Below are 26207 nucleotides of genomic sequence, written 5' to 3'. Positions count from 1 at the left end.
TATATACTGCATTCTAGACATTTATATTATGCCTCAGAATATTACTGTTCTATAGATAACCCTATCCTCCACTTTTCCAGAGATGATAGAGACTTGTCTTTGTGCTCAGAATCCAGAATTACAATCAGATGTGTTATGTGTGTACCATAAAGAATTTTGCTGTTTCCCTGGTAGAAAAGAAAAGGCAAGCTCTTTGTCTGAAGCCATATGGTTGGTGAATAGCATACCTGTGAGTCAGACTCTGACCTCTTTTATAAGCTCATGCTCTTTGACAGAAAACCAAGCCTGTTCTAATTCAGGGAAAGGAGGGGACTAAGAAAAAGTAAGGGATGATGCTCCATGCAGGAAAATATCCTGGTTTTGAAGGAAAAACGTACCTTCACAATGTAAGAAGTCAAGGCTCTCTCTTAAGAAAAGGTATGATTTACTATGAAAATCAGCAAGAATGACCATTGTTAGGAAATAAGTAGATAAGCACAAACTGAAAAATGCAAGAAAGTACATTGTAGACCTAGACCAACCCAGCTATTTATCTCAGGGTTTTCTAGACATCAGTCATCCCTGACCACAGCTCCATTTCACTTGTTCTGTTAATTAATATTATCCATTTTAGCACCTCATGCTTTTACACAGCTTGGTCTTAAGCAAAAAGTACATAATATCATTGAACAATGTGTAAATGACATGACACATAACAATTACCTTTTTAAAGTACTTATCTGTATACCCTCTAACATGATCAATCATCTCTTGCCTTACATGTTGTACATATTTCATAATTTGTTCACAACTATATCAGAAGATGTAATTTGAAAATACTAATGTTCTCTTGAAATGTGAGAATTTCTGGCCAAGATGGAGGTGTGGGTAGATACATTTTTCCTCCTCCCATAACCAAAAAAAGGACAACAACAAATTTAAAAACAAAAAAAAAATTACCAGAACTGCCAGAAAATTGAACTGTATGAAAGTCCAAACACTAAAAAGTTAAAGAAGAAATATTTATTCAGACTGATAGGAGAGTCCAAGATGGGCAGCCAGGGCAGAGAAGACTCATGGCAAGGTGGCGGCTGGTAGACCAGGTAGCCCCACATTTGCATGTAGATAAACTGGGAGGAACAACTGGGGAGCAAGACAGCCTGCACAACCCAGGATTCTGGCATAGGAAAAGAAAGCCTCCAAACCTCTGACTGTAAAAATCTGTGAGGATTGAGGCAGCAGGAGAAACTCCAAGCCGCACAGGATAGTTCACTGGAGAGACTCACAGGGTCCCAAGACATACACAAAAACACCTACCTGGGAATCAGTACCAGAAGGGCTCAATTTGCTTGTGGGTAGAGGGGAAAGTGACTAAAAGCTGGCTGAGAGCTGAGCAAACAGCATTGTTCCCTCTTGGACCCCTCCCCAACATATAGTACCACAACATAGTGATGTGGATTGCCATGCCCTGGTGAATATCTAAGGCTCCCCTCCTTATAAAGTAACAGGTACAAAGAGACAAAATAATATGGCCCAAATGAAAGCTCCAGATCAAAGCTCCAAAATTAGAACTAAGTGGTGAAAATATAGCCAACCTATCAGATGCAGAGTTCAAAACACTGGTAATCAGGATGCTCACAGAAATGGTTGAGTATGATAGCAAAATAGAGGAAAAAGTGAAGGCTATGCAAAGTGAAATAAAGGAAAATGTACAGGGAACCAACAGTGACAGGAAGGAAACCAGGACCCAAATCTACAATTTGAAGCAGAAGGAAGAAATAAACATTCAACCAGAACAGAATGAAGAAACAAGAATTCAAAAAAAATTAGGAGAGGTTTAGAAACCTCTGGGACAACTTTAAATGTTCCAAAATCCCAATAATAGGAGTGCCAGAAGCAGAAGTGGAAGAGAAAGAAATTGAAAACTTACTTGAAAACATAATGAAGGAGAACTTCCCTGATCTGCCAAAGGAAATAAGACTTTCAGGAAGTCCAGGAAGCTCAGAGAGTCCCAAAGAAGTTAGAACCAAGGAAGTACACACCAAGGCACATCATAATTACATTAGCCAAGATTAAAATTAAGGAGAGAATCTTCAAAGCAGCAAGAGAAAAAGAGACACTTACCTACAAAAGAATGTCCATAACACTATCAGCTGAGCTTTCAAAGGAAACCTTGAAGGCAAGAAGTGGGTGGAAAGAAATATTCAAAGTCATGAAAGGCAGGGACCTATATCCAAGATTACTCTCTCCAGCAAAGCTATCATTTAAAATGAAAGGGCAGATAAAGTGCTTCCCAGATAAAGTAAAGTTCAAGGAGTTCATCATCACTAAGCCCTTATTATATGAAATATTATAGGTTCTTATCTAAAAAAGGAAGATAAAAAATGTGAACAGCAAAATGCCAACAAACTCACAACTATCAACAACTGAACCTAAAACAAAGATCTCTAACAGGAACAGAATCACAGAACTGGAGATCACATGGAGGGTTATCAGTGGAGTGGGGGAGAGGGGAGAATGGGAGAAAAGGTACAGGGAATAAGCAGCATAAATGGTAGGTACAAAATAGACAGGGGGTGATTAGAAATAGTATAGGAAATGGAGAAACCAAAGAATTTATATGTATGACAATGGATATGAACTAAGACAGGGGGAATGATGGTGGGAGGGTGCAAGGCAGAGAGGAATAAAGGAGAGAAAAAAATGGGACAACCATAATAGCATAATCAATAAAATATATTTTTAGAATGTTTTTTAATAAGAATAAAGACAAAAGGATAGTAGAAACAAATGAAGCCCAAGGTCAATAATTTGGGCATATTTATCAAATTCTACACAAAGGAGAAAGTAAATCACAAAAGTACTGTATTCTTATTTCAAAGGGGTGCTCTGATTGTTTGCTAAGACAGTTCTTAAAATTTACCACTGAACTGATAAAAGATTTAATTCTTGTGATTATCTGTTTCTCTTTGTTCTGATTTCATGACTAAAGCAAAATGTTAAAGGGTGATTTCTTTCATTTTGGGTAAGGGTCCCTGAATAAAGGAAGTTGCCAATATGAGTTGCTGCTCATGCAAGCAGGACTTGGTCAAAAAGAGATGAAAGCCTGAGTTTTGGTTCTAATGCCTTGAGGGGTAAGGAAAACAAACGAGCATCTTCTAACTCATGGTAAATATCACAAGAGGGTTACAGCAGCACTAGAGACCCCATTGACACCTTGATGAATAGGATTGGTATTTCTTATTTGGATAGCTTTATTACCATGTGCTATACAATATATTTTACATACAGGTATATATTCCACATTAAATTTTCTCACAAAACTGTTACATTTATGTTATTGTTGTTGGTGTTTTATAGATTAGAAGACAGAGGCACAGAAGAATAGTAACTGAGCAACTTTTATAATAAAGGCCTCAGATTTAAAAAATTGGGACAGAAAACTTGACAAGGCAATTCAAAATCTATATGCATTATCACTGCACCACAATACTTACATAATCAGTTTAACTACAAACATACCAACCCACATATATAATTATTTCATTTCCCATGAGCCCTGACAACTCAGTTAATGCCTCCATGTGCTCAATACACATTGGGTCAGTGTGCACTTTTTGAATACAACTTTACAATTTTTTTTGGAAAACACTTTATCATCCCTCTTTGGACATAACTGTCCATAATTATATCTGAATTCTCCTCCTCTCTCCAGGGTGGGGTAGAACTTCTTCTAATTGAGGAAAAGAGAAAGGTTCATTCTTTTCCTATGCCATTCCAGACACTTGATCAAAAAGTCAAGTTCCCCATCTCTTCCAGACAAGATGGAGGCATAGGTAGACACATTGTGCCTCCTCAAACAACCAAAATAAGGTCAACAACAATTTAAAAACCAAAAATAACCCACCAGTACTGGCAAGAAATTGAACTGTATGGAAGTCCAACAACAAAGGAGTTAAAGTAGACACATTCATCCAGACCAGTAGGAGGGGCAGAGTTGGGGAGCTGTGATGGAGAGGGCTCGCAGCAGGGCAGCAGGTGGACCCCACGGGCAAAAAGCAGCTGGCGGACCCAGTGAGGTGGTGGATTGTGGAGGGGCACAGAATACAAGGTGGCCCTGGCCAGGAAGTTTTACATTCATGCACAGGTAAACCAGGTGAAACAGGGGAGCTAGACAGACAGCGCAAACCAGGGTCCCAGTGCAGGAAAATAAAGCCTCAAAACACTGATTGAAAACACTTGTTGGGGTTGAGACACCATCAGGAGAAACTCCCAGCCTCACAGGAGAGTTCATTGGAGAGACCCATAGGGTTGCAGAATGTACACAAACCCACCAACATAGGAATCAGCACCAGAAAGGCCCAATTTGCTTGTGGGAAGTGGGGGAAGTGACTGAAATCTGGCAGAGAGCGGAGCAAGCACCATTGTTCCCTCTTGGACCCTTTCTCCACATATGGCATCACAACCCAGTAACTGGGTTACCCCAAGTGAACACCTAAGGCCCCACCCCTCACTACATAACAGGCACATCAAGGCAAAAAAAAAATGGCCCAGACAAAAGAACAAATCAAAGCTCTAGAAAAAATAAAACTAAATGACAAAGAGATTGCCAACCTATCAGATACACAGTTCAGAGCACTGGTGATCAGGATACTAACAAAATTGGTTGAATTTGGTAGCAAATTAGATGAAAAAAATGAAGGCTATGCTAAGTGAAATAAAGGAAAATGTACAGGGAACCAATAGTGATAGGAAGGAAACTAGGACTCAAATCAATGGAGTGGACCACAAGGAAGAAAGAAACATTCAACATAAATTCAAAAAAATGAGGAGAGGCTTAGGAACCTCCAGGACATCTTTAAACATTCCCACATCGAAATCATAGGGGTACCAGAAGGAGAAGAGGAAGAGCAACAAGTGGAGAAGTTATTTGAATAATGAAGGAGAAGTTTCCCAATCTGGCAAAGGAAATAGACTTCCAGGAAGTCCAGGAAGCTCAGAGAGTCCCAGAGAAGTTGGACCCAAGGAGGAACACACCAAGGCACATCATAATTATACTACCCAAGATGAAAGATAAGGAGAGAATCTTAAAAGCAGCAAGACAAAATAAGAGAGTTACCTACAAAGGAGTGACCATAAGACTATCACTGATTTCTCAAAAGAGACCTTACAGGCAAGAAGAGGGTGGAAAGAGGTATTCCAAGTCATGAAAGGCAAGGACCTACATCCAAGATTACTCTATCTAGCAAAGCTTTCATTTAGAATGGGAGGGCAGATAAAGTGCTTCTCAGATAAAGTCAAGTTAAAGGACTTCATCATCACCAACCCCTTATTATATGAAATGTTAAAGGGACTTATTTAAGAAAAAGATTAAAAACATGCACAGTAAAATGACAGCAAACTCACAGTTATTAACAACCACACCTAAAACAAAAACAAAAATAAACAAAGCAAACAACTAGAACAGGAACAGAACCACAGAAATGGGGATCACACAGAGAGTTATTAATAGGAGAAAGGGAGGACCAGAGAGGGGGGAAAAGGTACAGAAAATAAGTAGCATAGATGGTAAGTAGAAAATAGAACAGGGAGCCCTGACTGGTGTAGCTCAGTGGATTGAGTGCAGGCCTGTGAACCAAAGGATCATGGTTCAATTCCAAGTCAGGGCACATGCCTAGGTTGCACACCAGTTCCCAGCAAAGGGCACACAAGAGGCAACCATACATTGATATTTCTCTCTCTCTCTCCTACTTTTCCCTTCTAAAGATAAATAAAATCTTTTTAAAAAATAAGGAAAGGGTAAGAATAGTATGGGAAATGTAGAAGCCAAAGAACTTGTAAGTATGACACCTGGACATGAACTAAAGTGGGGAATGTGGATGGGAAAGGGTATGGTGTATGCAGGGTGGAGGGGAGTGAAGGGAGGAAATGGGATAATTGTAGTAGTATAATCAATAAAATATGTTAAAATAAATTAATTAATAAATAAAATAAAAAATCTATAGCCAAAAAAAAACAAGTCAAGTTCTGCTTTTGTTCAATGGTCTTCAGGGAACATATGTAAGAATTGCTATATGAAAAGGAAGCAGGGCTGGGGCCACCTTGCTGACTCCAAAAGACCAGAGAGAGCCCAACACACCAAACATCTTTTGATCTTACGCTTAGTTAAATCTTACTTCATTCGCTGCTAATTCAGTTAACTTGCATCATGTTATTACAAGACTACACAAGAGATACAAGCAAGCAGTGTACAATGCTGTTAACCCAAGCAGTGCTTGCATTAAAAAGCCACATGCAGGAAGGTATTGATAGCATCTATCAGCAGGTTAATATCAGGTATTGCAAGAGTACCCAGGGCTGAAGAAATTGTAAGTGACAAAGAACACATTGTTGTACATAGGCCCTTTCTGAACAAGACATTGGCAAACCTGATGTCCACGTACTCAACACTTGTTTTTAACACAAGTGCAGAACTCTTTCCCTGGGACAGTATCTCAAAATGTTCCTAATTTCAACAAGTGACTTAATAACACTGGGGCATAATTCTGGCTCTTCTTCTAAAAGAAACTACAGATCCTGTCCAGAAATGTGCACTAAGTTGGCCTGCAAGGAAGGTAGTGTTATAAAAAGCAGAAATAGAAAGAGCCCATGAAAAGTGTCTGTGATCTACAAGAGGCAAAATTACACCAAGTTACAGTGTATTTAAATTCACATAGGCATATATTTATTCCTGTTTTATATAAAAAAAGTCCTCTCTAAAACATCTTAAGTATCAAATTAGATCATTTGTGCCAGTCCTGGGGGCACAGAAGGGCAGCTGAAAACACATAGAGGAAATCTATGGAGGAAACATTCAGAAAAATCTTAGCACACGTGCTCTGAATGCACTTATCAAAGGATAAGCAAGGTTGCAAGTTGGGCAGGTATTATGTGAGCTGCTCCTCAGTAACAAGGCTGAGAGGTCATAAACACATTGTCTGCAGGAGCCAGGCAGTTCCATCTCTGAGTGAACAGATAGGACGCGAATCAGTAGGGAGGAGCAGGGCCAGGGGAAGAGACCCCTGAACAATTGCCCCCTTCAACAGGGGAAGTCGCTGACTCAGCTCCAATTGATCCCTTATGGTAGTGATACTCAGTGCACCAATCAACATTTCCTGATGTTTAAAAATAAGACAGAAATGCAAATTTTATGGGAACTATCCCAATTTGAAAAGATAACATCAAAAACCCAATATTGTAAGTCATACTGTATATGCTGATCAGAAGAGGTTTGTGACCAGATACACCTCAGGTGTCTGCAGAATATATCTTTCATCTCATAAAATAGACACTTGAGTACAGGTCTTTCTGCCTGAAGTGGCAACATGAAGGGGTGACACTATATTAATGCACTTTTATGTCCTCATCCCTTATAAAAATGCCTTCCACAAAGAATTCACTACAAAAACTCACTTAATAACAAAAGAAAGATATTCCTGAATCTGAACAAGAATGGGATAGTAAGGCAGACTCCCTGTGCTCTGCACTGGGTCCTGAGCAGGTCACCACTGTGCCCATGGTGACATAAGAACATCAAGAGTGAAATAACGGCATTTCCACACAACAGGATTATGGAAAGGTAGTGAAAAATGATGTCACTTATTTTGGGGGGATGTTATATGTTAGCATTGAAAGGTCTTACTTCCAAGTTTCTGACCTAGAAGTTGGACCAAAATTTAACATCTCTTTGTAGGAGGCCTGCCCCACTGGGATATCTGTCCCCTCTCTCCACATTTCCTTTTAAATGACACCACATGGTTACTCTGTGCCAGTGTCCACAATGGCTCTTCCCTGGGTGTTTTCAAGTTATACTATTTCACAGAAAGTGACAAAAATCAAGCCAGTGTTAAAACAAGTCAAAGCGAATCCAAAAAAGGGGGAGCCAAAAAAAACCAAACCTCAAAGATATGTCAGAAACTACTATATACCTTCAGAATTTTAAGCAGCAAGAAACTCAGAGCTCAGGCTGGCAGCACAGGGAGGTGCTGAGAAGGGGACCTTTGGGCTGAGGTGGATGGAACCAGGGAGATCATGCAAGTGAGGGGGCCCTGGGATTCTAGTGCAGACAGCCTTCCTGGCTCTATTTGTTCTGAGAAATAGGCCTGTCTTTCTGTCCCTCAGTGTCTGTCCCAAGTTCAGTTATAAAACCAAAGGCCATTCCACAGCCAATGTGTGGTTTTCATTGACAGAAACCAGACCCACAGGCAGAGTTCTGTCCTGGGTGGGATGCCAGCAATTAGAGTTGAACCACATAAGTAGCAGCCAGCTGTCCTTGGATATGTATTGATCAGCAATGGATAAAACAAGAGGCTCATTGCACAACTGGGCCATGTGCCAATCTGTGGGTTTCTTCACATCTTACATTCAGACCCCTCCTTGCTCTGCCAGCTCCACCCACAGGAGCTGCTCTGTATCTGCAGTACACAGGACAGTGGAGACCAGCTGGATCTGTTCTCAGAGCAGCCACAGCAGAGACTGGGTAAGATGATGAGCCCCCTGACCTAGGAGAGGAGGGGAAGAGGTGGCACAAAACTGTGGGAGGACTGAGCCTAGGTTAGTACCTAAGACACAAGACAAATGTGGCAAGCAGAAAAGGAAAAAAATAGAATCTCAGTTACAGCAGGGTGCCTGCAAGGGGAGCGATGAGAGAGTTGTTACCGCTGGGCAGGGATGTAAGAGATTCTTCTCTTTTTACAGGAAACATGGTTCCAACATCCCGGCTTTCTCTCCTTCTGGTGCTGGGGCTCTTGGGAATGACAATCTTGGTCCATGCCCCACCTCCTGGTATAACCCCAGCTCAGTGGTTTGTTATTCAGCACATTAATATGACCAGCAATATATGCAACATCGCAATGCAGGCAATCAACCGCTATAATTTTTTTCATAGGATATGCAAAAACCAAAATACATTCCTTCACACATCCCTTAGTTCTGTAGCTCAGGTCTGTCGAGGCAGAAATATAACCTGCCTTAGTGGACTCAATACAAATTGTCATAGCAGCCCACTTCCTGTGTCTATTACCAACTGCATCCTCACAAGACCTGCACGAAGGTATACACTATGCCAATACCACCAAACTAACGGATGGAAGAACTACGATGTTGCCTGTAACAATTACTACCATCCAGTTCACTTGGATAGAGTCTACTAAGCTCTAAGCCAGAGCTCTGTGCCAAGTTCCTGCACCAGCCCTGAAGTCATAGCCATGGTCTCAGGCCACCATCCACCCTGGATACCAGCATCAGTCCTCACCACCAGTCCACAACCCCTGATACTCTCCCCTAAACTGAAGCTTGAGTGCACCTGCAATAAACTTCTTTGCAGAATCACCTACACATCTGTGCGTGTCTGTTTGTGCCCCTCTGCAGTCATGTAGACACATCTCATCCAGATCATTTTTCCTTCCTCTAATAGGGGATTTGAGGGAAATAGAGAGACACAAGGATAACAGGATTCCTGTAAAATAAAGCAACTCCGACTTTTCTCTCCCTCCCTCTCTCTCTGCCTCAAGTTGAAAAGCTGAAGCTTCAACTGATCTGCATATTTACACCCAAAAGGTAAATGGCCCAGTTGAGTAAGTAGGATGCAAATGTCTTTTATTCTGATTAATGAGTAGTAAATTTTCCATAATATATGCAAACTCTTGTAAAAAAAAAGTAAAAATTGCCATATTTGATGAGATAAAAACAAACAAGAAAAACTTTAACTTCATAGATATTTTTTTCTATAAATGAGTGTATCAACTCCACAGATATTAGTGATTTTACTAGGGGTGGGTACAGGGAGGGAGGCAATTTGGAATGAGATCACTCGTTTAGGTAGTCCTTGGGCAGGTTCTGGTGCTGCCTGGAGAAGAGGGAGAAAGAAGTCTTTCCTGGCAAATTCTGCATCTTGGTAAAGGGGCCTGTTGGTCCATGTTGGATAGAAGGGCAGTGAGGAAGCCCAACACTGAGATATCCCATAAGGATGAGTCCACTCTTGCCCATTCTGGCCTCCACTGCTGTACCCAAGGGGGAATCAGTGGCTACTTCACACTCAGGTCAGGAAGGGGCTCAGGCTTTACCATTAGGGGATTGTAGAGCCATGGAGTCAGGGGCTGGGTATTGAGATCCCCTGCCCACTTCCTTCTCAAAGCTGCATTCAGTATTGAATGAGGAACAGGAGGAAAAGCCCCTTAGAAATTGTGGTCAGCAGTGGCATTCAACATTTTGGGTGACTGGTGGGGTGTGTTGGGAGTGTCTTTTTGGAATGTTGATTTAGGCTAGAGCAGAGGAGGTATATCACCAAATCTCCGCCTCTACCTCTGTCTAGGGTTTCTGACATCTTGTTCTCAGCTGCTCTTCCAACCCCAGAGATGTAGCAATTCTAATGCCACCTGCCTTTCATGTATTAGTAATTCTTGCTCTGTAGTACTTCAGACACAAACTGCATTCAAGCAACGCATGTGGAGAAGCCATCTAAGTTGTACTCCTCCAGGTGAGTCTGTTAATTCAAAGAATTGCAAGGCACACAGGGTGTGGGAAATTACAGTGCTCCACAGCATCCATTGACACTAGGTTAATCACAAGTAGCAGGAAATGAGCTCATGCTTCCAACAGCCCTGGAATATCACAGGAGGAGGTGGGAGCCACATGTCCTATAAAATAAGATGCACCACATGTTCATCTCCTCAGTTACAGAGCATATGTCTCCTCCCAGACTTGTACACACTAGAGAGATCCATCACCCAGCTGCCCCAAGGTCTCTCTCCCTAGTGTCTTCATTTATGCTGCCCTCATTCACTCATCCACCCAGCAGGTATCTGTTGAGCAAACCCTCTGATCCAGACATACCTCTAAAGAGGACATGACAGCAGGTGAGTACATAAAGGTTTCTCCCCCAACAGTGCTTATTTTACCAGGAAGAGAATAAAAATAGAAAACAACTTGTCCAGGTGATGTGTCAGAGTAAAGATTACAGAGATCAATGCAATACAGAATGTGTATGTGTTCATGAAGGTGATTCTGAAAGTGCAACCACAAAGGGCCCAAGAGGGGAATAAGTTCTGAGCATGAAGAGAAGCAGCTGGTCATGCAGAGACCATGGTGAGATACATCCCACCACAGAAAGACAGAAGGTCAAAAGGCACAATGTGAATGCAGACAGGGCAAGTTGGAGGAATAAATGTTATACCAGCAGAACAAGTCCACTATAAGCATGGACATTAATGAGACAGATTAATGAGGTAAAGATGCTACATAACTGTGCAGACACAGGTAAGAGTCATTTCCAGTGGGGTCCAATTAGAGCTTGTTAAGCTCTAGAATAATGTGACCTAAAGGTCAGGCCAGCTGCTATGTTTACAGTGCTTACTGGAGAGACAGGTGTGGAGTTGAGAGTAAGAGTAGGGAGATTCCAGTATCAAGGCTAAATGCTAAAGGCTCAAGTGAGAGTAATAACAAGGGAACAGAATAGAAAATGCAGACACCAGATATGTTTTCATTTAGAGTCATCAGGCTCAATGCCCAATCAGAGGTGGAAGGACAGGGAAACAGAAGAGTCTTCTTATCCCAGTAAAGCACAGGGTCATTCTCTCACTCTAAAGGCCCATCCTATTCCCCTCTCCACAGCCATGTCCTGCCTCCTGCCTTGCCATGGCTTCCCCACCCTCTTGCCAATACCCTGTTCCTTCTCTTCTGCATCCCTCCATCCTGCAAAGGCAGCTGAGGACTTGGCTGACATCACAGGGAGCTGGGGACCCTGAAGCTCAGGGGCAGGTCCCCCTCCCAGGCAGATGGATGATGCAAATCAAAGCAAGTAGGGTTCTGTGTTCAGAGATGAAGAAACCAAGATTTGGCTCATACTACCCTGAGCAACAGACATCAGACATCTTCCTGATGCACTGATCCCAAGAAGTTCATTGTTCACATCAGCATATTCTAAGAACACATTCTTTGGAGTTCACTTCCCTTCTCAAAGACTCCATTTCTGACTTTATGAAAACAGAATGATACCACATCCTGAAAGCAGTCTGGAAAGACTAAATGAAGTTAATGGTTGTAGCACAGTCCGAAAAGTCCAGGTTGAGGTACAAGGGTGGCTCATACTGCGGTTGTTTCACTTTACGTTTTAACATCAGGAACACTGCAGGTCACAGGCATCAGTGCAGCTAGAGGGGGTTGTCTGGATTGACCCTCAGATCAGGGAGAGGAGACCCCACTGTCTGGTCAGAGGGCACTAGAGGACAGAAATCTAAGCCAAACACTGTGCTTGGTTTCTGCTTGATATTGAGAGTTTAGAGACAGTGTTTCCATTTAAATTCCATGAAGCAATGATGCAATAAGTAGGAAAGGGAGCACAGAAATTCTGTTCGTCTTTCTAATTCAAATTACCTATGAAAAATAGCCTTTTTCTGATCCACAACTTTATTCAGGTTAGTGGAATTTCCCACTCAAAATGCACACAGAAATAAGGCAAAGTATACTGTCATTTGTTTCCCAATCTCATTTATGTTCATCACATAAGAAGGTCCATGCATACTTCAGAATTCTCAGCACTGCCAATATTTATTGGATTCAGAATGGGTGAGGTGAGATGCTTTAGTATAGCAGGGTAGCAGGGGGATCACCATGGACAACAGGAACCTTGAATAGATTAATCCACATCCTACATTCTTACTGAGTTAGCCTAGCAACCCCATTTCTTCATCTAGACATTATCAAATCTGGCACCAAACTCTAGGACCCAGAAATGCTAAGTCACCACACTACTGAATTCATCAGATATTCACTCTCACATGTAGGTGAAATTCCAAGGAGTAAAGGAAAGAGTTGGGACATACCAAACAACAAGTAGGAATGAATCCTTCATTTACTTTTTTAACTCCATGAGAGAGCTATTTGCTTCCACCTTCAGTCACCAGCAGTTATCTGCAAAACAAAAATAATCCACATCAAGTGGAGTACATAATTAAGTCATTTATTGAAGTCTTTGAATGACTTTTAAACAAGCTATGTAGCCTCCTTTGTACTGGGATCCACAAATATATGTGTATCCTGACCACAGATGTATTGCACAGTGGCCTAGTTGACCCCAACCAATTGAGAAGTTGTTTGTGGTTCTATTGTCCCTCTCAACTTTTTAAAATCGCAGTGAGGCAGTCTCAGGAAGTCCTACTGACAGCCACTCTAGACGTTGGAATATTACGATTTATAACTGGATTTATTCAGCATGCAAAAGAAATGTTGAAATCTAAACTCTACAGAAAATAGCCTTTCATAAGAGTTGCCATGCCTTCTGAGTTTTCTATAAGAGTCGAAGCTCACACATGACTCAGAGTGACTCAGTGGAACACAAAAACTGCATCTGTCGCCAGTCAAGATGGCGACACAGGCAGACAGGGCTTGTCTATTCGCACAACCATATCAAAATTACAACAAAAAAGATAGAACAACCATCACTCAGGAACATTGGAAATTGAGCTGCGTGGAAGTCTGACAGCTACGGAATTAAAGAAGCCACATCTATTCAAAGTGGTAGGAGGGGCACTACACGGAACAGGCTGTATAAAAATTCAGGAGGAATATCTCAGGAGCAGGGAGTCCCAGCCCCATCCCAGGATTTCGGTGCCAGGAAAATAAGTCCCCACAACTTCTTGCTGCAAAAATTAGTAGGGATTGAATTTGTGGAAGAAACTTCTGGAGCCCCAAGCAGTTCCTCCTAAAGAACCCACAGACCCACGTACTCACACTCACTCCCTATGAGCTCCAGCACTGAGGTAGCAGCTTGAAAAGCACCAGTGGTATAATGGGAGAAAGTGAAGTGTCTGGCCCTGGGGCAAGCAGAGGCCATTGTCCCATGGTTAAATGGGAGCACCAGAGAGCTGGTAAACTGGTACCATATCTGAGACTCCATCAGTCTAGCTAACACTATTTGACCTGCCTTGGAGATCCCCAGAGGCTGTGCCCCACCCAATTTGCCAGACCACTCAAGCTGATTTTCCATAAAAATGGCTGGTCTTGGCTCCTAAATCCTATCAAACAAGCAACAGCTGTCTTCAGTGAGCCCTAGCAGATGCCAGATTAGATTCACAGCTTGGCTCCACCTGGGAATCTCCAGGCCCAGCACAAGTAACAGCCATCTCAGATTGCTTTATAGCTCAGTCAGGGTACCCCAGGAAAAACAAAGGTTAAGTGCTGATCTCAGCCTGCACCACCCAGGGCCAGCACTCCCAATGAACAGCTACAGACCATGTGTGAGTACTGTTACAGAACAGACCCAGGAGGGGGCGAATGATATGCTGTTACTGAATGGACCCACCCTTGAGCTCTGAGGGTCCCCCACCCCATACTAGGTTCTCCTCACCTGCCACCAGAGAAAGCCAATCTCAATGCCAGAGATTGGTGAAAAGGAGAGGGATTATTTATTTAAAAATTTATACAGACTTAGAGTAATGACTTAATGTCTTCATTAAAAATACTAAAATCCTTTAGAATATCCATAAACACACAGTCCATCCTTCTCCCCTTTGCCCGGGCCAGGGTACCATATCTCAGGAAAAGAAGTAGAAGTCCATGGTCCAGGTAGCCCCTTGGTTCCGACACCATCAGCTGTATTGCCACCACATTCTCCAGTTAATCCAGAACCATGTGGCACCTTCTCATGGCCCACCAGCAAGAATCCTTTCACCCCTTTTCTTCCAGGCAAATTCTCTCCTGCTTGCTAAGCCACATGGCAAAAAGGGAGCATCCCAAGGCCAAGTAGTCCCAACTAGCCCCACATGGCTCATGCGCCTGGGTTTAAATCCCAGAGCCAATCTTCCTCTGTGGCCCCATTTCCAACTCCTCCCACAATCAGTAACACCTGCCAGCATTCCCATATTCTTCCAGCTTTACTGGGATGCCATAGTAAGTCCAGGCAGTTGTAACCCTGTAGTGCAGAGCCAATCATCTGCAAGCTTTTACACAGGTGCTATACCCAGAGGGAGTAGCCTTCCAGTTATATCATGAATTGAAGTCACTCCCACCCCCTGGCTCAAAGCATGACCACAGCTATTTAACATATCTATGAAACTAGTTAAAGGTTATAGATATGTTAAATGACCATTCCAGAGCTTATCTGCAAAGCTGTTGGTATTCAAAACAACTCTCAATGGCCCTGCTCCATGTGTCCCATCCCCCAGCTCAGACTTGTGAGGATGAGGACATATCATATACATATATATTTTTTAAATATTTCCTAGACACCCTGAGTTTTAGATCCCATTACATATCCCCATTTGCCACCCCCTTGGCTGCACCCTGTTACAGTACCACCACCCTGCCATTGCTCAGCTGATCCTCCACGGAGGGCAAAAGTTGGTGGTCAGTGATCACAGACAGCAGACAGTCCTTGCAGCTGATTGGCCTTGGTAAGTCCCTCCTGTTGACTTGCCAACAGCAACCAAGGCTCAACTACAAGATGCAGTGCCCATGGGGGTGCACCTTAAGTACCCAGCTTGGGTGACAGGGGAGGCGGTGCCACTGGACTCTACAGGACACCTGGTATATTAGGCCATACTACCAAGACAAGGAGTCAAAGCACCTCTACCTAAAATGTAGAAACAAAAACAGGGAGGCTGCCCAATGACTAGATAAACATGGTTCAAATGAAAGAATAGATCAAAACGCCAGAAAAGGAGCTAAATGAAATGGAGATAAGCAATCTATCAGGAGCAGAATTCAAAACACTGTTTATAAGGATGCTCAAGGAACTTAGTGAGGATCTTAGCAATATAAATAAGACCCAGTCAGAAATGAAGGATACACTAATGAAATAAAGAACAATTTATGGGGAAACAACAGTAGATTGGATGAAGCCAAGAACCAAATCAATATGGAAGCAAAAACAACCAGTCGAAACAACAAGAAGAAAAAAACCCCAAACAAATGAGGATAGCATATGCAGCCTTTGGGACAACTTCAAGAGTTCCAACATTTGTATCACAGGAATGCCAGAAGGAGGATAGAAAGAGCAAGAAATTGAAAATCTATTTGAAAAAATAGTGGGGGAAAAACCTTCCCTAATTTGGTGAAGGAAATAGACATGCAGATCCGAGAATCCTAATTATGATGGATACAAAGAAGCCCACTCCAAGACACATCATAATTAGAAGGCCATAGGTTAAAGATAAAGAGAGAATCTTAAAAGCAGCAAAAGAAGTGAGTTACCAGATGGTTGCCAGATAGGAGTGGGGACAGGGAGAATGAGTGAAGAGGTGAAGGGATTAAGAAGTACAAATGGGTAATTGCAGAATAATCATGGGGATGTCAAGTACACTGTAGGAAATGCAGTAGTCAAGGAACTTATATACATGACCCATGAATGTGAACAATGATAGGAAGACTGCCTGAGGAAGTGGGGGGTGCTTGGTGAAGGGGAGCAAAGGGGAAAAATCAGGACAACTGTAATAGCATAATGAATATAATACAATTTTTATATTGGAGGTCCACTCCAAGACACATCATAATTAAAATGCCAAAGGTCAAAGATAAAGAGAAGACCTTAAAAGCAGCAAGACAAAAGCACTTAGTTAGCTACAGGGGAGTTCCTATAAAACTGTCAGCTGATTTCTCAAAGGAAACTTTGTAGGCTAGAAGGGATTGGCAAGAAATATTCAAAGTCAACAAAAGTAGGGACCTACAGCCAAGATTGCTGCACCCAGCCAAGACATCATTTAGAATCAAAGGGCAGATAAAGAGCTTTCCAGACAAGAAAAAACTAAAAAAGTTCATCATCACCAAACCATTCTTATGTGAAATGTTAAAGGAACTTATTAAAGAAAAAGAAGAAGAGCAAAACTAAGAGCAATAAAATAGAAACAAATATGTATCTATCGACAATTGAACTTAAAAAACAAACTCAGCAAACAAGAACAGAGACAGACTCCTGGATACAGAGAGTGCTTTGATGGCTGTGAATGTAGAATACCTCCAAGTCATAGACCATGATGTTTAATGACTTGGTCTCCTGAAAGCATGCTATGAAAAGATTTCTCTATGAGCTTCTATTTATTTTAAGAGATTTATACGTTCTTCGCAGTAAATTATAAGGTCTCCTTAATAGATAGGTTTGCAAATTCCTTCATCTACTTTCATAGGTCTTCTTGACACAGTCTTAGAAAGGGACAGTTGATGAAATGGATCTTAAGCTAAACAATACCAAGGCAAGGGCTTTAGGCCAGGGAGCTTAACAAGTTTCCTAATTGAAATTTAACTACCTTGTTTGTTTGTTTGTTTGTTTGTTCTATAAAACCAGAGGACCAGGGATAAGCACAATAAAAATGTTCCAATGTCAGCAAAGATTTCCACCTGGTGCAAAATTCATCCAGTAAAATGGGTTCCCCCACCTATGGGACCTGTGGCAATTTTCCAATCAGGAAAATAAACCCTTTACAGAAGTATTAAGAAGTAACTGCTGCTGCTGTAGCCCTTCAACCTGGGAATGCTTCTAGTCAATGAGAATACATACGGATCATCACTAAGACACTTTTATCCTTAAGGGGGACAACGGGATTGAAATCTACTTTCCAAACATCAAATAGGCCTAATTAGTGGCATTAGGCTTGTTAGTTTTATTTCCCCAATCTGTAAAGATAGGTTTACTTATTGTAGTTATCCATTTAATCATCCACTTTATTTTTTGCAGTTTTTAAAGTTTTTCTAGTAATTATGTTATTACAATTTTCCCATTTTTTTCTTCTTTTATCCCCCTCCACCCTGCCCCCACAACCCTCCAGCATCCACACCCCCTTACTTCATGACCATGGGTTGTACATATAAGTTCTTGAGTCCTCTGTTTCCAATACCATTTTTTATCTCGCCTCATCTATTTTATGCCTATTAATTATGTTTCTTCTTCCCTGTACCATTTCCCTCTATTTCTCCATTCCCCTTCCCCAGTGGAATCCCTCCGTGTGATGTCCATTTCTCTGATTCAGTTCCTGTGCTGGTTGTTCGCTTAGTTTTTGTTTTCATTGTTTTTCTTTTCTTTTAGGTTCATTCATTGATTGTTGTGAGTTTGTTGTTATTTCACTGATCAAATTTTTCATCTTCCTTTTCTTAGATAAGTCTCTTTAATGTTTCATATAATAATGGCTTGGTGTATTCAGAAAACTACACAACACTGAAGAAAGAAATCAAGGTAGACACAAGCAAATGGAAACATATACCGTGTTCATGGATCAGAAGAATTAACATCATCAAAATGTCCATACTACCCAAATGTCCATCACCCATGTTGGGCAATGTGCATAATACCCAATGCAATACCTATTAAAGTACCAATGGCACATTTCACAGACATAGAACAAGCACTTCAAAAATTTATATGGAACTACAAATGACCCTGAATAGCTGCTGCAATTCTGAGAAAGAAGAGAAAAGCAGGAGGGATCACAATACCTGATACCAAACTGTATTACAAGGCCACTGTAATCAAAACAGCCTGGTACTAGCATAAAAACAGACACATGGACCAATGGAACAGAGAGCCCAGAAATATACCCAAGTCTCTACAGTCAATTAATATTTGACGAAGGGGACAGTAACATAAAGTGATGTAAAAATAGCCTCTTCAACAAATAATGTTGGAAGAACTGGACAGGTACATGGAAAAAAAAATAGAAACTCAAGCACCAACTTATACCATACACAAAAATAAATTCAAGGTGAATAAAAGATTTAAATATAAACTGTGGCACCATTAAAGTCCTAGAGGAGAACATACACAAGAAAATCTCAGATATTTCACGTAGCAATATTTCTACTGATATGTCCCCTAGAGCAAGGGACCTAAAGGAAAGAATAAACAAATGGGATCTCATCAAAATGAAAAGCTTCTGCACAACTAAAGAAAACAGTATTAAAATAAAAAGAGAACCAACCGTATGGGAAAACATATTTGCCAATGATACTTCAGACGAGGGTTTAATCTCCGAAATATATAAAGAATTTACACAACTCCACTCGAAAAAGACAAGCAACCCAATTAAAAAATGGGCAAAGGACTTGAACGGACACTTCTTCAAGGAGGACATATAGAGCATCCAGAGACACATGAAAAGATGCTCAATATCACTAGCTATCAGAAAGAAGCAAATCAAAACCACAATGAGATACCACTTCACACCAGTCAGAATGGACATCATAAACAAAGCAACAAACAACAAGTGTTGGAGAGGATGTGGAGAAAAGGGGTTGTTGGTGGGATTGCAGACTGGTACAACCACTATGGAAAACAATATGGAATTTTCTCAGAAATCTAAAAATGGGTCTGCCTTTTGACCCAGCAATTCCATTGCTAGGATTATATCCTAAGAACCCTGAAATACCAATCCAAAAGAACCTATGCACCCCAATGTTCATAGCAGCACAATTTACAATAGCCAAGTGTTGGAAGCAACCTATATGCCCATCAGTAAATAAATGGATCAAAAAAATATGCTACACCCTGGCTGGTGTAGCTCAGTGGATTGAGCACAGGCCTGTGAACCAGAGTATCGAGGTTCAGTCCCCAGTCAGGGCACATGCCTGGGTTGCAGGGGACACGTGCGAGGCAACCATACACTGATATTTCTCTCCATATCTCCTTCCTTTCCCCTCTAAAGATAAATAAATAAAATCTTTTTTAAAAAAGTATGGTACATTTACACAATGGAATTCTAAGCAGCAGAAAGAAAGAGTTCCTACCCTTTGCAACAGCACAGATGAAACTGGAAAGCATTATGCTGAGTGAAATAGGCCAGGTGTTGAAATACAAATACGATATGATCTCACCTTTAACAGGAAGCTAAACAACAAAACAAATAAATAAGCAAAATATAACCAAAGACACTGAAATAGAGAACAGGCTAACAGTGACCAGAGGAAAGAGGAGAGGGAATTTCAGGGGGAAAGGGGTAGGGTTTACAGGAACAAATATAAAGGACACATGAACAAAAACTAGGGGGATGAAAATGGGGGGGGAAGAGGGGAGGGAGGGGTGGGTGGGCTGAGATGGGAATAAAAGACAGAAAACTGTACTTGAACAACAATTAAAATAAAATGTTTTTAAATGGCTTGGTGATGATGAACTTCTTTAACTCGACCTTATCTGGAAGGCACTTTATCTCCCCTTGCACTAAAACAATTACAAAAAATTAAATAGTTAGAAGCAAAATTTAGCTCTTTATATATGATGGCTTGGTTTACCTAAAGAACCAAAGACCTAGTGGTGCACAGCACCTAAAACCTTTACTTTCTCATTTTAATTTTCTCAGATAAGGACTTAATAACTAAACTTTTTAAAGAACTTAACAAACAGCCAAACTGAAATATGGGAAAAATGACCTGAATAGACACTTCTTTAAAGATGACATACACATGTCCAATAGACATATGGAAGGTTGTTCAACATCAGTAATCATCAGAGAGATGCAAATTAAAAACACAATGAGACACCATCTCACATGTGTCAGAATGGCTGTCATCAATAAGTCAAAAAACAACCGCTGGCAAGGATGTGGAGAAAGAGGAACACTTCTGCACTGTTGGTGGGAATGCAGATTGGTGCAGCCACTGTGGAAAGCAGTATGGAGATACCTCAAAAAATTAAAAATGGATCTGCCTTTTGGCCCAGCAACTTTACTTCTGGGAATACAGCCAAAGGAAACCAAAACACCAGCTCCAAAGGACATAAGCACCCCTATGTTCATTGCAGCATTATTTACAACCATCAAGATATGGAAGCAGCCCAAGTGTCCATCATAGATGAGTAGATAAAACAACTATGGGATATTGACACAATGGACTACTCAGTTGTAAAAAACAAGAAACCTTTGTCTTTTGTGACAGTATTCTCTAGGGTGGACCTAGAGAATGCTATGCTAAGTGAAATAAGCGAGGCAGTGAAAGACAAATACTAACTGATTTCACTCATATGTGGAATCTAATGAACAAACGGAACTAACAAGCAGAATAGACAGATTCATACATAGCAGGATGACAGCTAAGGGGGGAGGTGAGGGAAAGGTATTGGGCAAAAAAGAAAAAGGACTCGTGGAAATGGATGGCAGTGTGGTGATAGCAGGGGGAGGGAGGTTTAAGGGGGCTACAGGGTATTGAAAAAATACAATTAAAAATTATTTCATAGCCCTGGCTGGTGTAGCTCAGTGGATTGAGCACGGGCCTGCGAACCAGATAATCGCGGTTCGATTCCCAGTCAGGGCACATACCCGGGTTGCAGGCCGGTTCCCTGCAGGCCAGTTCCCAGCAGGGGATGCATGAAAGGCAACCATACATTGATGTTTCTCTCCCTCTCTCCTTCCCCTCTAAAGATAAATAAATAAAATCTTTAAAAAAATTATTTCATAAAGTAAAAGACTCAGTTACACCAGAAGAGACCACACAACCCATGTAAGAGACATTACCAGAGCACCCAGATCAGGTTATCAAGGAGACCACTCCACTGGGTCAACTATTACATAAGGCTGCCCCACTAAGACTGGAAGTATAGCAGATCTACTAACACATAAAAACAAATACAGAAAGACAGCTGAAATTGGCAGACAAAGAAACAGGCCCCAAATAAAAGAATAAGAAGAATCTCTGAAAAAAAAGGGGGTAAATGAAATGTAGAGAAGCAAGCTAGAAGTTCCAGCACTAGGAAAGCCATGTGCAGGAAGGTGTTGACAGCATCGCTCTATCAGCAGGTTAAGGGCAGACATTGCAAGAGTACCAAGGGCTGAAAAATTGCAAACAATGAACATTAATCACACTGTTGTACATGGGCCCTTTTTCAAAAAGATATTGACAAATGCCAAGGTCCATTTACTCAACACTGGTTTTTACCACAAATGTGGAAGTCTTTTTGTGGAACAATATTTTAAAATGTTCCTAGATTTCACCAAGTGATTTGACAATATCGGGGTATAATTCTGGCTATTCATCTCAATGGAAATATGGATCCTGTTCACAAATAGGGATCCTGTCCAAAAGTGTGCACTAAGTTGGCCTGCACAGAAGGTTGTATTATAAAAAGCAGGAATAGCCCTGGCTGGTGTAGCTCAGTGGATTGAGCGTGGGCCTGCGAACCAGACAATTGCGATTCGATTCCCAGTCAGGGCACATGCCTGGGTTGCAGGCTGGTTCCCTGCAGGCCAGTTCCCAGCAGGTGACACACAAAAGGCAACCATACATTGATGTTTCTCTCCCTCTCTCCTTCCCTTCCCCTCTAAAGATAAATAAATAAAATCTTAAAAAAAAAAAAAAAAGAAAGCAGGACTAGAGAGCCCATGAAGTTTCTTTGATCTAGAAGAGGCAAAATTACACCAAGTTGCAGTGTATTTAAATTCACATAGGCACATATTTATTCCTGTTTTATATAAAAAAGTCCTCTCTAAAACATCTTAAGTGTCAAATTAGATCATTTGTGCCAGTCCTGGGGGCACAGAAGGGCAGCTGAAAACACATAGAGGAAATCTATGGAGGAAACATTCAGAAAAATCTTAGCACACGTGCTCTGAATGCACTTATTAAAGGATAAGCAAGGTTGCAAGTTGGGCAGGTATTATGTGAGCTGCTCCTCAGTAACAAGGCTGAGAGGTCATAAACACATTGTCTGCAGGAGCCAGGCAGTTCCATCTCTGAGTGAACAGATAGGACGCGAATCAGTAGGGAGGAGCAGGGCCAGGGGAAGAGACCCCTGAACAATTGCCCCCTTCAACAGGGGAAGTCGCTGACTCAGCTCCAATTGATTCCTTATGGTAATGATACTCAGTGTACCAATCAACATTTCCTGATGTTTAAAAATAAGACAGAAATGCAAATTTTATGGGAACTATCCCAATTTGAAAAGATAACATCAAAAACCCAATATTGTAAGTCATACTGTATATGCTGATCAGAAGAGGTTTGTGACCAGATGCACCTCAGGTGTCTGCAGAATATATCTTTCATCTCATAAAATAGACACTTGAGTACAGGTCTTTCTGCCTGAAGTGGCAACATGAAGGGGTGACACTATATTAATGCACTTTTATGTCCTCATCCCTTATAAAAATGCCTTCCACAAAGAATTCACTACAAAAACTCACTTAATAACAAAAGAGAGATATTCCTGAATCTGAACAAGAATGGGATAGTAAGGCAGACTCCCTGTGCTCTGCACTGGGTCCTGAGCAGGTCACCACTGTGCCCATGGTGACATGAGAACATCAAGAGTGAAATAACGGCATTTCCACACAACAGGATTATGGAAAGGTAGTGAAAAATGATGTCACTTATTTTGGGGGGGATGTTATATGTTAGCATTGAAAGGTCTTACTTCCAAGTTTCTGACCTAGAAGTTGGACCAAAATTTAACATCTCTTTGTAGGAGGCCTGCCCCACTGGGATATCTGTCCCCTCTCTCCACATTTCCTTTTAAATGACACCACATGGTTACTCTGTGGCAGTGTCCACAATGGCTCTTCCCTGGGTGTTTTCAAGTTATACTATTTCACAGAAAGTGAACAAAAATCAAGCCAGTGTTAAAACAAGTCAAAGCGAATCCAAAAAAGGAGGAGCCAATAAAACCAAACCTCAAAGATATGTCAGAAACTACTACATACCTTCAGAATTTTAAGCAGCAAGAAACTCAGAGCTCAGGCTGGCAGCACAGGGAGGTGCTGAGAAGGGGACCTTTGGGCTGAGGTGGATGGAACCAGGGAGATCATGCAAGTGAGGGGGCCCTGGGATTCTAGTGCCGACAGCCTTCCTGGCTCTATTTGTTCTGAGAAATAGGCCTGTCTTTCTGTCCCTCAGTGTCTGTCCCAAGTTCAGTTATAAAACCAAAGGCCATTCCACAGCCAATGTGTGGTTTTCATTGACAGAAACCAGACCCACAGGCAGAGTTCTGTCCTGGGTGGGATGCCAGCAATTAGAGTTGAACCACATAAGTAGCAGCCAGCTGTCCTTGGATATGTATTGATCAGCAATGGATAAAACAAGAGGCTCATTGCACAACTGGGCCATGTGCCAATCTGTGGGTTTCTTCACATCTTATACTCAGACCCCTCCTTGCTCTGCAAGCCCCACCCACAGAAGCTGCTCTTTATCTCCAGTCCAGAGGACAGGGGAGACCAGCTGCCCCTGAACCCCAGGACGACCAGCTGGATCTGTTCTCAGAGCAGCCACAGCAGAAACTGGGTAAGACAATGAGCCCCCTGACCTGGGAAAGGAGGGCCCCAATGGGACAAAAACTGTTGGAGAACTGAGCTGAATTAGTGCCCAAAACACAAGACATATTTGGGGCAACTGAAGGGGAAGGACATAGAACCTCAGTTATAGCAGGGCCCCTGCAAGGGGAGAGATGAGAGGGTTGTCACTTATGGGGCAGGGAAGCAGGATATTCTTCTCTTTTTACAGGAAACATGGTTCCAACACAGCGGAAATCCCAACTTTGTCTCCTGCTGCTGGGGCTCTTGGGAATGACAATCTGGGTCCATGCCCCACCTCCTGGTATAACCCCAGCTCAGTGGTTTGTAATTCAGCACATTAATATGACCAGCAATCTATGCGACCTCGCAATGCGGGCCATTAACCGCTATAATCTTCCTCCAAGGATATGCAAAAACGAAAATACTTTTCTCAAGACTACATTACCTGTTGTAGCTAATCTTTGTCGTACCCATAATATACCCTGTTTTAGACAAGGCCATAATTGTCATAGGAGCTCAGATGCAGTGAATGTTACCTACTGCAATGCCACAGGACAGGCTCCAACTTACTTGCAGTGCCATTACCAGCAATATTCCATGGTGAAGAACTACAGCATTGCCTGTGACACGACAAATGTTCCAGTTCACTTTGATAGATTCTACTAAACCTGGGTCAGCCCTCTGTGCCAAGCTTCTAAGCCAGCCCTGCGGTCACAGCCATGGTCCCAGACCACCATCCATCCTGGATATCAGCATCAGCCCTCACCATCAGCTCACAACCCCTTTTCCTCCCTGCTGAGCTGAAGCTCCTATGCACCTGCAATAAAGTTCTTTGCAGAATCATCTACACGTCTGTGCGTGTCTGTTTGTGCCCCTCTGCAGTCATGTACACACATCTCATCCAGATCATTTTTTTCTTCCTCTAATAGGGGATTTGAGGAAAATAGAGAGACACGAGGATAACAGGATTCTTGTGAAACAAAGCAACTCAGGCTTTTCTCTCAGTCTCTCTCTCTTCCTCAAATTGAAAACCTGAATCATCAACTGATCTGCATATTTACACCTCAAGAGGTAAATGGCCCAGCTGAGTGAGTGGGAAGCAAATGTCTTTGATTCTCTCTGGCTAATGAATAATAAAATTTTCATATATATGTAAACTTTTGTTGTTAAAAAAAAAGTGGAGCTGTGGATCATGTAGCTCAGTGGACTGAGCTCTGGCCTGGGAACCAAAGGCTCAGTGGTTCGATTCCCAGTCAGGGCACATGTATGGGATGTGGGCCAAGTCTCCAGTGGGGTGGTGTGTGAGAGGCAACCACACATTTATGTGTCTCTCCCTTTCTTTCTCCCTCCCTTCCCCTCTCTAAAAAATAAATAAATAAAATCTTTTTTAATAGTAAAAATTTGCCATATTTAATGAGACAAAAACAGGAAAAAAAGAAACTATAACCTCAAAGACAGTTTTTCTGTATGTGAGTATATCAATTCTACAGGTATTAGTGGTTTTACTAGGGATGAGTCCAGGAAGGAAGGCAAATATGGAATGACATCACTCGTTCAAGTAGCTCATGGGTAGGTTCTAGTGCTGCCTGGAGAAGAGAGGAAGTCTTCCCTGGCAATTTCTGTATCCTGGTAAAGGGCCATCTTGTCCCATGTTGCATGGAAGGGCAGGGAGAAGGCCCAATATTGACATGTCTCACCAGGGTGAGGCCACTCTTGCCCATTCTGGCCTCCACTGCTGTCCCCAACTGGGAATCAGTAGCTCCTTTACACTCAGGTCAGGATCCAGGCTCCAGCATTAGGGGATTATAGATCCATGGAGACAAAGGCTGGATATGGAGATCCCCTGCTGCCTCCTTCTCAAGGCTGCACTCAGGGCTCAATAAGAATCAGAAAGGAAAAGGCCCCGAGAAACTGTGGTCACCAGCAGCATTCAGGTGATTGTTTTGGTGAAAGTGTGGGGGGGCGGGTATTTTTTTTTGGAGTGTCTGACTTGGG

General features: G+C 41.9%; 1 protein-coding gene across 1 annotated transcript; it reads left to right on the top strand.

Moving 5' to 3' along the window:
• The first annotated feature begins 24150 nt into the window (after nucleotides 1-24150).
• LOC119036557 (non-secretory ribonuclease-like) lies at nucleotides 24151-24995 on the top strand. The gene is made up of 2 exons (XM_037128388.2): nucleotides 24151-24201; nucleotides 24421-24995. The coding sequence occupies exon 2, from the start codon at nucleotides 24426-24428 to the stop codon at nucleotides 24876-24878; it is 453 nt and encodes a 150-aa protein (XP_036984283.2). The 5' UTR covers nucleotides 24151-24201; nucleotides 24421-24425; the 3' UTR covers nucleotides 24879-24995.
• Nucleotides 24996-26207: the final 1212 nt, after the last annotated feature.

The sequence above is a fragment of the Artibeus jamaicensis genome, unplaced genomic scaffold (assembly GCF_021234435.1).
Source record: "Artibeus jamaicensis isolate MK-2021 breed Jamaican fruit bat unplaced genomic scaffold, CSHL_Jam_final scaffold_854, whole genome shotgun sequence".
Taxonomy (NCBI): Eukaryota; Metazoa; Chordata; class Mammalia; order Chiroptera; family Phyllostomidae; genus Artibeus; species Artibeus jamaicensis.
The sequence above is the reverse complement of the archived record's forward strand: the minus strand, read 5'-3'. Positions and strand labels throughout refer to the sequence as shown.